The 17,870-nt window shown below is 40.1% G+C and overlaps 1 protein-coding gene across 1 annotated transcript in view; it reads left to right on the top strand.

Annotated features, from left to right (window-relative positions):
• The first annotated feature begins 3,982 nt into the window (after positions 1 to 3,982).
• Positions 3,983 to 17,870, top strand: part of UBL3 (ubiquitin like 3) — a 55,107-nt gene continuing 41,219 nt past the window's right edge. Inside the window, exon 1 of the mRNA XM_057410394.1 lies at positions 3,983 to 4,126. Within this exon, the coding sequence (XP_057266377.1) occupies positions 4,100 to 4,126 (27 nt within the window). The 5' untranslated portion in view covers positions 3,983 to 4,099. The remainder of the gene's footprint in view (positions 4,127 to 17,870) is intronic.

The following is a 17,870-nucleotide window of genomic DNA, read 5'->3' as shown; positions in this document are numbered from 1 at the left end:
TTTCAGATGTGTATGCCTGTAGCACTTGCCTGGGGGTTACCTGCAAGATGATGCCAGACTCAGCAGGCAGCTACACTTCTGCAGTTCTTCTTGTTCCTGCTGACTACTGCTGACCACAACTCATTTCCTCTCTGTGCGAATGTGAAATGAATACTATCATAACAGCCTTTCTTAATACATCCCAAAGAGAAAAGATCGTTTTCTGTTTGATGTTTGGCCATGCTGCATTTCAAATACATGACCTCACCTCTATAAAACTGGTGGGATTTACCATATTGTCACATGTAGTACAACTTCTACCTAGATCACCTCTTTTTGCCCAGCACACAATCAACCTAAAATGATCCCCAGCATATACCAGCTGTGCTGAACTCTTAATTTGTGTTGGGTCATCATAGCTGACAGACAGGGGAAAAAAATTATGTCAACTGTTGAGTAAACCCAGCACTATGAACCTTCCAGGACAGAAACTAATGTATGCTTGTACTGTGCTATGCCCAACACAGTGGCATTCTGGCCTGCAGTCACAATAGTAGATTCAAATACGTAATGATAATTAATAAAGATTAGTAAAGATAAAGATATCAAATATGTAATGATAATAAAGTTAACTCTTCATGCCATCTCTTGGACAGCACAACTGCACATCATAGAGGGGAGCTGATCCTCATTTATACAACAGAAAAGTTGACCAACTTGCATGTAAGCCAAGTAGCAAGGACAATCCCCTCTCTATTCCTGTATCCTACTGCTCCATCAACACAAGATGCATGATCCTTCCTTTTAATGGACTGTTAACTAGAGGCAAAGAAGCAAAACCTATACAATCATGCTGGTTTAGGCTCTACATCTTCTGTATTCTACCTTATGGTTATGTCGTACGGATGTGCTTATCTTTGTGTGCCACAGATGAGCTCATCCTCCTAAATAATTTAGAAGAGCCATCTCCAATGCAGTGGAAGTGCCCTGCTGCCGCCTGCTTGCCTTTTTGGCCCCTCATCTAGTTTGCCTGTGCTTGCTGATATCCTTACTTCTCTGACTTGCTTCGGCACATGGACTTCTTAATGCTCAATTGAAGGGTATTTCCATACAACCTTTGGCAAGTCATACTGTGAACTGGAAATGATTACAAAGCCCTGCTGTCTGCCCTGCCTCCTTGTAGCAGAGGTGGTGGGAAGGGCCATGCACCTCAGCAGTCACAGTACAGCCAAGGACACAATTCCAAGTTGCTGCCAATTTCATAGAATCATAGAATGGTTTGGGTTGGAAAGGACCTTAAGGTCATCTAGTTCCAACCCCCTGCCATGGGAAGGGACACCACGCACTAAGTCATGTCACCCAAGGCTCTGTCCAACCTGGCCTTGAACACCACCACGGATGGAGCGTTCATAGGTACCTGTACAGGGCTGTTGTCTGCATGGAGTGAAAGGCTGGTCTGCAAGGTGGCCAGGACCAGATCTCAAGAGCCTGTTCAAACTTAAGCTGTTGTATGTAAGGGTTTTTAATTTTGGTGGGTTTTTTTGGTTTTGGGTTTTTTTGAAAAAAGTCCGTATTAATAACATTCTCAGTAAAAACTCTATTCAGGGAGATCTATTTATAATTCTTCAGTCTGTCACTGATTTAACCAGAAAGTCATATGTACCCAGGAATGTATTATTTGGGATAGAGATACAGTCTTCAGGGCTTATCCCTTCATCCCATCATATATGAGCATTTCTATTTAGATGTTTTATAAAAGTAAAAAGCAAAACCAAATAACCAAGAATGGAGAAGCCCTGCACTGGATTTGTCCCTCAAGGACACCCAACTGGAGAAGAACTAAGCAATGTTTCAACATTTTGCTATTACTCCTATGAACACAAGCTTTTTTATCCTATTGGTGGCTAGAAGACCTGACTGGGATTGGGGATGATGATATGAGGAACCATAAAAACATTTATCAGGGGAGAGTCACAGTTACAGCATCACTGTTTTTGCAAGGGGCTGCTGGAGGCCATCTACACCAACTTCTTGCTTGAGCAGGGTCAGCCAGTGCAGGCTGCACATGTCCAGTTCAGTTTTGAGTATCGCCACACTTACAGGTTCCACAGCCTCTCTGGGCAACCTATGTCAACATTCAGTCACCCCCCTAGGGAAACAAGTCTTTTCCCATGTTCAGACTGAATTTATTGGTTTTGATCTTGTCTCCATTGCCTTGTTCTGTCAGTAGGCACCACTGAGGAGAGCCTTGGTTCCTCACCTTCATTCCCTGCCACCAGGCACTGACACTGATTAGAGCCCTCTGAGACCTCTCTTCCTGGGGCCCAACAGTCCCAGCTCTCATCCACTCCTCCTGTGAGAGATCCCTCAGTCACTGTCTCCCAAAAATGCATTGCCTAAGCAAACTTGGCTGACAAGAGAGGGGATGACACAATGTGTGACCCTCACAGAGGCCTGCATGTAGGGTCACTTCTGCTGGCCTCCAGGTCTTCTCCCAGGCATCGAACACGGCTGCTTGTGGTAAATCCATCTGCTGCAGTCAGTTGCTTTGCGTTGTTTTGGAGCAAAGTATAAAGAACGGACTTACAGCCTCAGCAAAGGACAGTGTCTTGCCAGAAGCTACCTTTGCCCCAAAGTCCCAAAGAGGAAAGGCAGTGTCAAACTTTTAGTATTAAAAGGAACAACTTGGTCCTAATTTCCTGTGGTTTTACACGAGATCTGTCCCAGAAGGAACGGGGCTGCCTCTGTCTCATGCTCCATCTACTCAACTTTCCTGATTTTCACTTTTTCTCTTGGACATCTTTACAGTCACCGGGAGCAGCCTGGAATGAGGAGTAAAACACCCATTACACACAGCATTTCAGACGTGTGGGAATCTCATAGGAGCTTTACATGTTAATAAAACTACGCAGTTTGGGGGAAAAAAAGGAAGATAAAATCAAGAGCCTTGATATTTCAAACTCTAAAAATAATGTGAGAAATGAGAAATACAAAAAATGTACGGGCCACACTTGCAGACCTGGGGTGCAAAACATTAAACCACTAACATAAACATTTATTTTTGTTTACTGGAAGCCGTACAGGAGCAGAGCTCGAGCCTACAGGTCGGGGAGGGGATCCCTGGAGGAAGGTCTGCAAGGGCAGCCGCAAACACCCCGAGGAGGCCGCAGCCGCCCTCGGTTACAGGCGGGTTGATGTGGTACGTGCCCGGGTGGCGGTGGCGGTGGCAGGGCCTGGTCTCTGCTACCAGGCCCCGGCCATGGCCCGCCGCGGGAACGGGACCCCACAGCACCCGAACGACAGTGGCGCGGCGCGGGGGCGTGGCCATGCCCACAGCCTACAAGCCCCATGATGCCGCGCGGTGCCGGTGCGTGCTGCGCGAGCGGAGACCTGAGGCTGCGGGAGGCGGCCGCCGTTGAACGCCCCCCGGCCCCCGCCGAGTGCTGTCGCCGCCGGAGCGCCGCGGGGGAGGGCTTTCCCCTCCGGCCGCCCCTCAGGCAGCCCTCCCCGGCCGCCGCTGTTGAATGCCGCACACCGCCTAGAGGGGGGCCAAAGCCCGGCGTCCTCCCGAGCCGCCGCGGGCCCACCCCGGCCCTCCCGCACTCTTGCCCCGCCGAGGGCAGAGCGAGGTCCTGCTAGCCCGCCTGCCTGCGCGCACGGGTCGCCTGCGCCGGCTGAGGAGGTGACTTGGACGCACCATTATCCCGTGAATCATCCCGTCGTCACTTGTCAAGGCTGGGAGAGAAGGAAGAGGGAGCGAGGGGGGAAAAAGCCCGCACGCAGCTCATGTGGCGGTGTAGTCCTGCCTGGTCCACCTGGCACCGCTGCTGCCTCCGCCGCTGACAGGGATCTGCTGCCATCTCTGGTCTCCCGCTGGCTCATCCGGTACAGCCCCGGCACCGCTTGCCCCTGGATATTCCTCCTCCTCAGCCGGCCGCGTTCCCCGCTGCACATCGGGCACCTTTGTTTCGTAGGGGACGTGGAAGTTGCTGCTTCGGAAACTGACCCCCGTTTTGCTTCTTGAAGCTCTCCGGCAGCCGGCTGTTCTTGGTGCCTTTTTTTTTTTTTTTTTGCCTTTTTTTTTTTAAGTTGGTTTTGCGCCATTTAGGGTAATATCAAGATGTCCAGCAGCGTTCCAGCTGATATGGTAAGTCTCGCGCTCCTTATATAATAATATTATTATGGAATAACGTTTATTTCGGCTTTTTTTTTGCAGAGAAAATAGAAAGAAGAGGGGCGTGGGAAGAAAGAAAAAAACCCTGTCTCAGTTAAATATTTAAGGAACAAAAAGTTCCGAGTTAATAAACGCTCTTCCAGCTCCAGATGCTGGTTCTGCTCCGCTTTTTGGTAGCAGAGTGGGAAATCTGCAGCGTTGCCTTCTATGTAGCAAGGCAAGGGGGATGTCTGCTTTCTCTTACCTGTGGCAGCAAATATCTGACTGCCCGTGCTTATTTCGTGTAGCACTGCTGCTCACCTATGTTGAGCATTTTTTTTTTTTTGAAAGATAATATGAAGTAAGAGCATTCAGAATTATTTATTCGAGCTGTTTATTTTATTTATTTTTTTATCCCCTGTCTAAACCAGCTGAAATTTGGTCTCAGCCTCCTTCCTTTTCTCCTCTCAAACTTGGCTTGTTTCTTACCGACGCTTTGTCTTCCGATGTTGATGGGTAGTTAATCTCTTCACTTGCTGCCGGGTCAAGAGCAAGAGAGAAATTCTCATACACTCATTACATGGCGAGGTTCTTTGTGCACTAGCTGCAATCTGAACATTTTTCAAGGGCACTCCTCGTACTTGGATGGCGGACTGTACTTCAGCCTGGGTTGGACGCTCGGTTGATTTAAAGTAGGAAGGTGGAGAAGGGCAAGAGGAGGGAGGGTGGATCAGGTCTGATAAGTAATCCTGCGTTCAGTACGACTTTCCCGTTTTGTACGTATTTCCGTAAGTCACTTAATCGGGAAAAAAAAAGTTGTGGCTGCAGTTTAATATGTTCCTTATTCTCACGGCACAGTATTTTCACGTTATCTACCCACTACTGTTCACATTTAAAGGTACTATTTTTTTCCAGTGCACCAGGCTTGTCCATGCCTTTGTTTTCTTTCAGGATGAAGTTATGTTTTGGGAGTAAAACCTGCCCTGTGGTGATAACAGTAACCCCGAGTAGCCCTTGTTTCAGCCGTCGATATACAATTAATGGTGCATATGTATGACAAACGGGCTGGTGAAACAGTATTATCCTTTAGTTGCTTACTTTCAGTGTTTCTTTCACAGCTTTTGTACTGCAGCCAAAATGAGTGAATTCTGCTGAAAAAAGCAAGCAGAAGCAGTAAGAGAGGATGATCAAACATGGTTTTAAGCTCACTTCTTTTTTTCCCCCCCTTTCTTTTCTTTCTTTCTCCCTATCTGCCTTTCCCAAATACTATAGATAACTTCCCACCCCCTGGATGAAAAGGGTAGTGAGAAAACTCTCTCAGACTTTAAACCCTTTCAGACTGTCATTTTAATATATTTCATTTTAGGGTCTGTCTGGCAGTTAAGAGTACTCTGAAGCCTCTTCTTGCTTTCACGTGTCTGTCTAGCATAATATCACAGAAATCCTCTCAGTAGCTGTGGAGGGTTAGATGCAAATCTCTTTGTGCCGCTTTTTACATTGCCTGGAGGAGTCCCTTGGCTGTGACATGAAGCAGTCCTCTTCCCTCTCACCTGGGCTGAACATGCTGCCACCTCCACATTACTTCTAGGTCTTGCCTGCCTGGGAATCATGATGCTGCCACTAAGCTTGTAGTGTTTGACACGTTAGACAAAATAGACACATTTTAAGATAGGTGAAGTACTGTTTTGTTACTATGAAAACAATTTCCTTCTGTTATGATGTCATAAGAATACCAATGACAGAGATAGCTAGGCCTAGCAATGCTGTGTCTTCAAATCAGGAAGAGGCTTGTTATATACACAGTGATGTTTAAATACTGAGTCATTACAAAAACATTTGAATGAAGATGTTACCAATGTCGGTAGAAGGAGTTTGTTCAGGAAAGAAAATAGGATTGTTATTTGATTGAGCTTTAAAGAGGAGCACTTACCAGGCTGTCACTTTGTTCATATGTGTTTTTATTTGGTGCAGGATTTTTGCAGTTTGCATTTCTCTTATCCACCCACTGTGTAATCTGAATATACAAAAAAGGTTGTTTCCCATTTCAGTAGGAGTTGACATCAGTGTGATGGAGTGTTTACAAAGACTCCATCACACTTAGTAAATCTGCTATGAATTACTGGAACATTATAATGGTTATGTTTCAAACTGTTTATGTCAGGTTCACGCACTAACCCTCATAATAATAATAGTAAAAAACTGTAATTGCTGATTCTTAAAAATGTGTTTGTCTTCCTGTCCCACCTCTGAGAAGGATCTGCTACACAGAAATTCATAGTAAATTATCAAATTTTTAGTAAGCTTTCTACTTGTATGTAGGCATAATTTGATCCAGCCTCCTTTTGTCTGACATCTAGTCAGACAAAAAAAGCTACAGCAGATTTTGCCAGCTAACCATTTCAACATCACTTCTTAAATAATTAATGCAGTACTTTATGATTTGCATTCCACTAATAAATTGGGTAGTGACACACCACATTCCAGGTATTATAAGTTTATGGTGCATTATTCCTTAGCAGCATGTGCTACTTACAGGTTAAAACTCCATTCCTGGAATGAAATGTGCTAATATGTCTGTATTTGATTCATTAACTTAATTTGGACTAGATGGGGGTGGACTGTTCATTAGGGACTGTAGTGACAGGACAAGGGGTAACGGGTTAAAACTTAAACAGGGGAAGTTTAGACTGGGTATAATGAAGAAGTTCTTTACTGTAAGGGTGCTGAGGCACTGGAATGGGTTGCCCAGGGAGGTTGTTCACCTCCATCCCTGGCGGTGTTCAAGGCCAGGTTGGACAGAGCCTTGGGTGGCATGGTTTAGTGTGAGGTGTCCCTGCCCATGGCAGGGGGGTTAGAGCTAAATGACCTTAAAGTCCTTTCCAACCCTAATTGTTCTATAATTCTCTGTATGGTGCAGTGCTTGAAGACTGCACTGCCGATCTAGAACCTAATTTTGTTTGATTTCTCACATAAGTACTGGTGTTTGTAGTGGCAACAAGGCATCTCTGAATAGTCTCTTTCAATAATTTCATCAGGCAATTCATCAGTTTTACTGTTCGGTAGCAGCTAGAATTTGACTGTGAATAACATGAAGGCTGTTCGCAAGTTGTGTTTCTTTTGTAATAATAGAGAGACATGAGGTGGCTTATGGACTTGTTAATCACACTTAGGTGTTTTGTTGTTTTTTTTTTTGAGTGGACCAAATTAAAATAGTTTGGCATTTGTTTAAACACTGTAGCTGACTGTTGTTTTAAAACAAGCTGTGAAAAACCTATGTCAGACAGGAGTTATTACTCAGTTGAATAATCTTCTTTATTTTGGTAGTTATCGCCAGAATCTGGGAAGCTGTGTCTCTGTATTCTGTGTGCCTATGGTACTTCTTACAGATACAATGTTAGAAGTTCACAGTAAGGGGCCGGTATGTCTGAAAAGTGTTATGGTCGCCACTGTTGCCTGTATCGGTGTGTTTTATATAGGTATGAAAAAACTCTTCCTGGGCAGTTCTGTGCATGCCCTCTAGGACATCAAATTATTTTTCTGTCGGAGCAGTAACTGAGCATGATGCTTTAGGCTCATGGTGGGGTTTTTGTTTGTTTTGGTTGGTTTGGTTTTTTTTTTGATACTTGATAAAACAGCAGAATACTGAAATCTATCAAACAGGTTTTTGAATTTTATTATGTACAGCTATTGAATCCATATGCTATACTTAGGAGATATAGGTGGTATGGGAGAGATTATTTCTAGTAAAACAACGTTTGGTGTGAGACATTTGCAGACATGCAAGGGGATGGAGTCTATGGTCTCAAACACATACATGGAAAATGTTAAAAGGGGGCAGTAGGTGGAAGAAGAATAATAAATAGAAACCCTGCTAAGTTCACCCTATGTTAGTGTCAGCATCTTTAGTGGAAATATCTCTGTGCATTCATTTTTAGGAAATTTAGTATAGGATGGTGATGAATAGCTTAAGGTATATGAGGACTTCCTTTTTAATGCATATTAATGGCAGCTAGCAGGAAAAGGATGGATATGTAACTGATGCTACCTCAGTGGAGGAATCCTGGCATCCAGGAATAAGGTTCAAACAGGAGGGACTCGAAAGTGTAGCTGGTTGCATAGCAGCTGAACTTTGTTGTTCATCATTCAGTCTGAACAATTCTTTCATTTAAGAATAATAAGTGTGGCATCACTATAATACTCTTGGAACATTGAATGAAAATACTTTGTTCACTCATAGCATTTTAATGTATCAGAACAAAATGTACTGTTCGTCTATTTTAACTGCTTTTCCTTTTGCCTTCAGTGGATCCTTTTCCCTGGTTTTAAAAATGACTGTATTCCTAGTAGCCTTTGTGCATAGGAGACATAAGTGAGGCCTGTAAATCGGTTTGGTTTTTTTTTTCCTAATAAAGGTGTAATTATTTGTTTGTATTTTTGTACCTTCCATGTTGAAAGTTCTAATTCGTTACATTCCAAGATAGAAATAGCTTAACAGGTTTTTATGTACAGAAGTTTTTTCCTTCTTTTTTTTTTTTTTAAATTTTTTCACTGTTACTTGCTGATTGTAAGATACTCCTGTCTTATCCATTGTCATTCTCAGTGTTTTGTTTTGTGATTGTTGCCTCCGTTTGGAGAAGGAATTGGTGGCATCTGCATTAGAACGAAGAGCTTGATAAAGCTTCTTCTGACTCCTTGTATATTGAGCCAGCCTTTGTAGCATATTGCAGTGTTTCTTGTAACCAGGTAAAGAACATCCTCATCTGTTACCTGCAGCAGTGGCTATGGATAAACTTGTCAAAAGCTGAGGCTGGATGTCTATGTTTGGCTGTACTTCAGTATAATTTACTTTTTCCCGTACCCACCCATCTTTTTTCTTCTACAGATTAAAAAACGTCCTACCTATTTATATAACGACCAAAAAGAAGTATCTTAGTAATGTCTAGCATTTTATGAATGACACTGTAGTGGAAGTTCCACAGCACCCGAACACATTAGGCATACTCTGAAATGGTGTTTGCATGTCCTTCATTTAATTTTATTTGGGGATGAACTGCTGTAACCTGTGGATGAGATAATAATTGATATTTATGCTGGGCCTTGGTGCAGCACTTTAGAGGGAAGTGTAGGCTGGCAGTGTAAATGGTTTCTTCCTTCCTGCCACCCACCCTTGTTGTTGTTACCTGAATTGGTTTCTCTCTACTTTTGTTGTCTAACGCGATGAAATACTGGAGGGGATGTGCACTGAGGGACATTTAACTCCTCCCTTGTTGGGAACGCTGGGAAGCCAGTGGCTGACCCAAATGTTAACTTTCTAAGTGTAGCAAAATCATCGCCTGTACAACAGGAACATTGAATTCTGCATTTTAAAAATTGCCAGATATCAGCAGTGGGAACTGGAAAGCTCAGTGGGGATCTGAATAGGGATAGGTTGTACCTCTCAGGTGTGGAATTAGGGACAACTTCAGGTACTGATAATCTGTATTTGACCTTGGAACTTGTGAATGCTGTTTGTGTGTATCTAAACTGAAAGTATTAGATCATTCAAGGCACATAACTCTTTGTTGGCTTGGCTTAAGGCAGTAGTAGGAAATTAGGCTGTCTGAATGTGGTTCTTGCAGCAGACTTTGTAAGCAGTACTTTTATGGCACTGTAAACAAAATGACTAAGGGCATGGCGTGCTTTTCTGTTTTTAACAGAGTTCTTCCTAAGCACAACTTCTGTGAATGTTGAAAGCCATGGTCATGGTATATGATGTACCTGGGATTTACTTGCTTTATATTCCTGGTAAAGCAGCTTTGTTTCTCAGTAAAAGTTAGAATGTAAACTTTTGGTGATGTCTCTGTCTGCTTATGCAATACTGAGCAGAATGGAGAGCTCATTTCTGACTCAGCCTGTGAGTGCTACTCTAGCTTGCAGGAATCCAGAAATATGTGGAATGTGACTAATCATTATTGTGGTTTTATGTAAAAGAGATAGTACAGTTTATTTTCAGTCTTTTCCGTGTATAGTATTGGATCCACTAACTTGGTTATTTCTCAGTCTAACTACGGTGAAAAGCAGAGCTGATCAATACTTTTTTCCATGCTAAGACTGTTTTTGCAGCAACTAATTGAGCCTACTGAAGTAGCAAACCTTCCCTGCCACAAATCTGCATGCGTAAACTTTAGCTCACCATAATTATTAAAGGGATATGCCTAAGCTTTCATTTTAGAAGCTGTTGAAGATAAGCAGAAAGTCAGTGAGAAATTTTAATATGTGAACTTTGAGACTCCAGGTCTTCCTCAGTTCTAACATTCTTTTGAAATCCAGTTTTTGTTAAAATGTGATTCTGTGAATTCTTCTAGAACGACAGTCTTGAATTTTTGACAGCCTCTGTTATACATACGTTGTAGAACATCTTAAAGCAATGACTGGAACATTTTTTACTTTGTATACCTCCAAACAAAACAGGTTCACAGATGTTCTCTTAAGTGTTGCAAGCAGCGATAGTGGGGAAATGTTGAGGGAAGAAAAGATGAAAAATCAAAACCTTGCAAGAGTTGTTAAAAAAAAGAAGTTTGCTGAGACATCAGTTAAGGTTCTGCAGATAGCATTATGCACTTCAATACTATAGTTCTATGTATCTGAAAGAAATGTGAAGAGGGAGAAGACTTGCTCAACAGGCTTTCTGGGAATGTAGGGAGAATTATTTAAGAGGTTTGTTAACATCTGAGAGCAACACTTAAAGAAAAAGTTCAGGCCTACTTACTGGTAGGTCTGATGGGCCTTAAAAGTATAGTTCTGCAGAAATACTTAAATGCTGTTGCAGGTGAGTACTCTTACAGACTTGTGGAAATCTGTTGTATTTTGTGGTCACAAGCTGGGATTGAGTTTAGCTCCTTGACAGAGGATAAATTTGTTGCTGCTTGTAAATCACCCACAGTGAAGGCTCTCTCTCAGTTTGTAGTAAGACTGCAAGTATGTTGAAACCTGATTTAAAAAACTATAATGGGTATTTTCCACAAATAGAAACTTTGTGTAAAAATGCAGATTTGACAGATCACACACTGTGCCACTGCCATCAGCATCCTGTAGGTTTTTTTTCTACTTTGTGTAAAGAAACTTGAAATTATCTTGCCAGTGACAGGATTACATTTGTGGGTTTGTTTTGTTTTGGTTTTCCATTTAAAATTATTTGGCAGATTCAGTTTAGAGTTAAATGGAATGCTTGTGACAAAGTTTAACTGGGATTTTATTTCGTTGTACTGTTGTTATGGAGATAGAAACAAGTAAGAAATTCGTTGAGTTTTATGTATCCCATATAAATCAACCAAATAAAACTAGAGGTTTTGCCTAGGAGTTTGGTAGGTTGGTTCCACTACCACAAAATGAGTCTCTGCCTTAGTGGGACATAGGTACCAAAATGGTACTTGGCGTTCAATGGCTCAGGGATGCAATTGGAAAATGTTTGTGTTGGTGTCTACGGACTGTGATGGTTTCCATCTCTCCTGAGAGCTGGCTCAGATTACAGGCTAATCTAATTTATGTCAGTAGCTTGGACCACTGCTGAGGAATGAAGGTGGTCTTACCCTGGAGTGCTTTTTAGTGCAGCTGAGGAACTGGATGTTAATCTGAATATTGGCAGTTTTGCCACATTCACAGTATCATGTTGCGTAAGAAATTCTCTCAAACATTTGATATAAGTGTAGTACCAATTTCAAAATAAGCACAAAGGAACTAAATGTGTTTTTTCTTTAAGAGATTGAAAAAAAACAACGTGTTTCATCTCCAGAATTTTAGTACTTCAAAGTCATACTGTAGCATTGGCTGGAATCTCCTCAGTGGAGTTACAATATGGTAATATTTCTTGGTCTGGCAGAGATCCACATCACTGTAATCTGTTTCTGATACTTAACGTACATTCTAGTTAGCACTACTTAATCTGTCTCTGGAGTCTGATAAATGTTTTTAATATAGAGAAATAATGGAATAGTGATAAAGCAGTGAAGTGCAATGATACTCAAAAATCTTTCATAGTTGATGGTGTAAATTTAGGATTCTCTTCTTAAAGGTAGATTACTGTCAATCTAGATGTGAATATATGTGGCAAATGCTAGTAAGCCTCAGGAAAGGTATTATAAATCATATTACTATAAAAATAATTCTTCTAAAATAGCAGTCTATTTCAGGATTTCTTAGATTAAATACTGTCTAACATTTTTCAGACATGCTTACCATTTATATACTGTAAGGGACTGAGCAGAGGCCTTTGTATGCTTTTAAAGCCTGAAATACCTAATTGCAGTAATTCATGTTATTCTTTTTTTATTTATTTATAGAATTAATATTTGTATGAGCAGTAACATGAACATTGAAATAAATTTAATTTTTGGGATAGTGTTCTGTGATTGTATTTGATGCACAACATGTTACTTAGGACATACTAAATCTGAATATTTATGTCATTTTGCTTGTGAATGAATATACTTTTAATCTGTGCAAGCAAGTTGTGCATCATAACAGCTGTGTGGTGTGACTGAAAGTTTAGGGCTCACTTCTTAATCCAGGTTGTTGATCTGTGGTGGAAACAAACTTTATTGGGCTTGCATGTTTTAGTGATTTATGCTTTGTACACTTGTATAGCTATTTTTGGCAATAAACCCCAAACTTTTCCACTTGTAAAATGAAGCACAAACCCAGTCATAAATACCTGACTGTTCAATAATATTTATCCATCCTGTGAAATAAGTACATAATTGTCTCTTCTTCCAGAGCCATGTGCTGAATAAGGAGGGGGAAAAGCACCTTATTGTTCAGAGACAGGATGGTGCTTTATCTTCCTGTGCTGCTCAAACTTTTCCTGGAAGATGAGTCTCAATTAATTTTGAGCCTTCCTGTAATAGTAGACTCCTTAACAAGTACTTCATAAAAATCCATTTATCTGTGGAAGATCAGTGAGAGAAGAGGTTATTAATTCTCAAAGATTATGGGTATTGTGGAATGTAATTTCACTTAAATATACTCTTATACCAGATGACACTGCACCAGAGTTTCAGGGAACGAAATCTTAGTTTGAACTGCAGTCAGAAACAACATTCAAAGATGAGCCAAGATTATGGTTTTTGTTTGTATTTTTAATGACGTTGTCTGTTTTAGCCAAACTTAGTTGAAATGTCTCTGGCCAGCTCTGCTCTTGTACATCGTCAGTGCCCGTCAGTCTTGGTTGTTCACAGTAGTCATATTGCATGACTGAACCAACATTTAAGTGAAGCTAGTGTGCTCTTTGCTGATGTGAAGATTTTATTGCAGAGACTTCCTGTAAGACTTGACAGTGAGTTAATTAAAATTATGCAAAAGTTAATATAATGTTTATACATGGATAGATGCTTCCAATAACATTCGGAGGAATGTTGTAAACTTACTTGTTAGTGGGTTGTAAAAAGCAAGTCTTGAGGCTAATGCTTTAGGGGAAGCTGATTTTCATACCAGTTTTGTTGTAGGTCTCTGTTAGTATTTCCTTCAACTGTTATTATTGATTGAGAATCACATGATTTTGCTGAAGTGTTCTTTGTTGGTCTTTCAAAGAAACTGGAATTTTGAGTACTTTATGATCAAGCCTTAATAAAACTGTCAATTTTCATGTTCCTTCTTTTCAAATAGAATCATAGAATAGTTAGGGTTGGAAAGGACCTTAAGATTATCTCGTTCCATCCCCCCTGCCATGGGCAGGGACACCTCACAGTAAACCATCTCACCCAAGGCTGATATAACAAAATTAGGTTTAAATCTGAAGCAATCTGAGGAGAAGGAAGCAAATCCACATCAGTTTCCAGATGCGGGCATTTAATTTTATTTTCAAATTATCACCCTCAAATTCTCTATTTATTTATTTATGAAATTAAATGTAGGAAAGACAGCTTGTCTTATGGATAGAGCACAGAATGAGTAGCAGTCAGTGCCTTTATCTGCAAATATGCTGCTTGGTAAGTTTCAAACTTGGTTTAATAAAATAAAGGCAAGCACCAAAGTGAACAATTCGGAGTGCTGACTAATGCCAGATAAGGTGGAGTAAAGGTGAATAGTTTCTTGCCTTTTATAGTTGATTCTGCTGCTGCATATCAGCCCTGACTTTGATGCTTAATCCTAGTTTATGAATTTTATTTATAACGGACATGTGGTGAGGAGGTCATTTTGTTCGCCTTTGTTCTGTTCTGAAAAAACAACCAACCAACTAAAAAAACTTCTTGCTTTAGCTTGTGGATTTTAGCATATAGAAATGAAGACCAGAGGGAAACAAAATTGGTGGTTAGTGCCTCTATTCGATTTTATTTTTTTTTTCCTTTTACTAGATGTTGCTTTGCAGAAGGTGGAAGATGGAGAATTATACTTGAATAAACACAGCATTTTCTGTAGTCTTTCATATTTGATAGTTTTTCTTGTAAAATCAGATGGCAACATGTTCCAAAAAATGGGATAGAGTATTTAGGAAGAACCATAGATCTTTGTTGTGGGAATTTGAAATTCCCCGTACAAGAATTACTTACTCAGAATCTTAATCTAGTAGTCCTGTATTTTTATTCGTTCTTTAACTTTGGTGTTAAGCCAAGAGTCATTTTGTCGTGCTCTACCGGAAGCTGCATTTGCTAACTCCAGCGTGTCTGTGGAGCTACTGGGGTAGGGAAGGGAGATTTTTGGAATTGTTTCAAAATAGTTGTTGCTGAGTTGCTGGAAAAGATGGTATTCACTTTCTGTTGTAGGCATCTTGGACTGCTATTCTAGTGCTGGTAGCAGCTGAAAGGAGAACAGAGAGAAGCCAAATCGTGATTACACGAACATGGGTACAGGCACTGAGTGTACTAGTGTCAAAGCCCTCAGGCTTGCTTATGGATAACAATTCGTGGTACAAGCACAATGGTCAGCAAGGAGCAATCAAGGAGTTGTTGTAATTTTCTGTTACTATGCATAGGTTTTGTACTCTTAGTGATTAAATTCCATTTCATGAAGCTTTTAATATGTCAGATGATTCTGATGAAGGACATCCTCCGCCTGCCTGTATCTGAATCCATCCATTTTCAGAATTGGTGTTGAATGGGGATAGAAAAGCAGCGTGTGTTACTTCACTGGGTGAGAAATTTGAGATGTGTCCATGTAAACATTATCTCGCCTTCTGGCACCAGTAAATGTACATTACCAAATATAGGCTCTAAAGCAGTAAGGCTTCAAAGACTTTATTCAGTTGCCTCAGCATGGCATTTAATGACAGTTCCCACGTGCCGATGTGTCCAGGATGGCCAGAGAGAGCAGGCACTGATGACCCATGAGTTAAATATGGGAGACCCATGCCCTTCAGGAGGAGCAGCTGTGGTGTATAGGAGGGATGCACAATGCCTAAGAATAGCACTAGATTTATATGGTTAAATAATTCTTTTGAGCTGTTGGAGCTCTGTAAAACCTCCTCTGCTACACTTCCATATTGTTAGGTTGCCTTTACCTAGCTTAAATTCATTAAGTAGTGCTTCAGAATCATTACATGTTTTAATTTACCATAAATCACAGTTCTGCCACTTTTATTTCCTATAGAAAATGTTCAGGTCTACAGCTGTGAAAGAAAAACACTTTTTTTTTTTTCCTTTTACTGTGGCAGATCTTCCCCTAATTACCTATATGGAAGATTGAATAGTTGTAGGTGTGCTACTGCTTGTTGTGATGAAGTAGATACAGTGTGATTGCAGATCTTTGCCAAGCTGTTTCACACAACCTGTTTAAAAAAAAGAAAATGGGAGTTTATATGTTTCCTCACAATAAATTTAAAAGTATTTGAGGTTACCAAACATGAAAATTTCTACACAACTGGGTTAATTTTGAAAATTATCTGAAGTCCTTGAAAGGGCATTATCAATCCTCTTAATTTGTTGTCTAAAGTTGGACTTGAATGGTCTATTCTAAACAGTACAGCAGTAATGTGATGTATTTTTGCCCAAGTATTTAATCACACTTGTGGAGCAGGACTGAAAGAATATTGTCTATATAAATGCTGTGGGTTTTTTATGATGCTGAATTTTTATAATAGAGTCTTGCAAAGTAAGTCTGATATGGGGGCTTTTTATGTTAGATAAAAAGAAATGGCTTGCTACTTGAAACTTGACAGGTCTGTCTTGACATTTGACCTGAAATGTTTGCAAGATAATTCATATCCTCAGAGCAGAAATGAAAATGAGTGGGTTGAAAATTTATGCTTACATAATTAAATAATGAAGATTCTTTGGAATTACAGAAGATATGAATGCAGGGAAGCTATTACCATTGCCCTAGCAAGGTTTGTTGTATGATGGAGCAAATTCCATACCTGTAATTTGATGAATACATTTTACATCTATATTTTGTAGGATGGCTTTTAATACTTTCGTATTGCCTAAGGTTGAGTTATGGACTGAATAAAACCTTTATGCCATGTTTCATATTAGTGCTTTTGTCTCAGTTTAAGTTTTGACAGGTTAGTGTTGTTTGTGTGATGGGCTTGGGGTTTTTCTGTTGTTGTTGGCTTGTTAGGTCTTTTTAAGTTTGAAGTAGAAATCTAATGATTGTAAATTAAACATTTCCAGCATAAATTGTTGTAGTATTTGTAAAAGAGGAAACAATATCCAAGCTACATCATGGCTGTGTTGAAAGTAAATGTTTTTTGTCTCTGCATACTTAAAGGCTATGTTTTACTTTGCTTAAACACCTCATGTTTTGAGGAATTACATGTAGAGGAATCTGTGTATGTTAACTGTGTAAACAGATGTATATCTAGTCTTCATTCCTTTGAGAGGACTAATATTTGCATTGGTGCTTCTAGCAGACCTCTTTTGCATGCCTAGATTACATTGCTGAGGGATCAGTCAAAACTTTACAAAGTAGAATTGATAAATTGGAGACCCTGGAAATAAAATTTGACCTGAAGAGTTAGACTTTTTATTTTTATTGCTTTTTATCTTTAAACATAAAGAAGCAAAGAACCAGCAGCCCACAACTATATTCAACTCCAGCCGTTTTCTGCTGCAGATACATGGGCTTCTATTTGTGGGTGAGTGTATCATGATTGTTGAATGCAGGCAGTTTATTCAAAAGACTTTTATTGTTCAAACTAAGCTGAAAATGATCTGCAGGATAAAGCTGTGACCTAGTTCTGGATTTCCACGCTTTGGACAGTATTATATAGTCAGATCTGTGCACGTGAATATCTTTTGTTTAATTCTCTTTCCTTCTTTTTGAAGATTAATGAATAATAAATTACTTTTAATATTTATGTATCTATGAATAGAATGTGCAAAATATTCTATTCAGTGTTAAATTTGTGGGTTTAATATTTGTGGGAAGAGAATTTTTCACCCATGTATTAGAGTGAAGGTTAGCCTACCTAACTCATGCTGGCTCTGAAGTAAATATTGCGCCCATTTGTAGCATCAGCATCCTATGTATGTAGGGAGAATTGACTGCCCAATCTGTAATGTTAGGTATTTGAATTTAATAACGTTCATGTTTCTTTTTAGGAATGGTCAAGTCTCTGTAAATGAGCAAGTTTATTATTAAGACATTTACAAATATTATAGATTTTTACAATTAGAATGAAGACTTGCAGTTAAGCTGTTACATTCTGTGTAACTGCTGGGCTACTTTTAATAATAGCTTGACCCCATACTGAGATTGATTTTTGTGGCATTGGACTTCCTGGTTAAGAGTTCACATGACTGACAAGTTTACTTGCAAGTGTTAGAAA

The sequence above is a fragment of the Pezoporus wallicus genome, unplaced genomic scaffold, assembly GCF_028554395.1.
Source record: "Pezoporus wallicus isolate ANWC-B61680 ecotype Strahan unplaced genomic scaffold, APGP_CSIRO_Pwel_v1 contig_1876, whole genome shotgun sequence".
In the NCBI taxonomy this organism is placed as follows: Eukaryota; Metazoa; Chordata; class Aves; order Psittaciformes; family Psittacidae; genus Pezoporus; species Pezoporus wallicus.
This window is presented reverse-complemented; position numbering and strand designations above follow the sequence as displayed.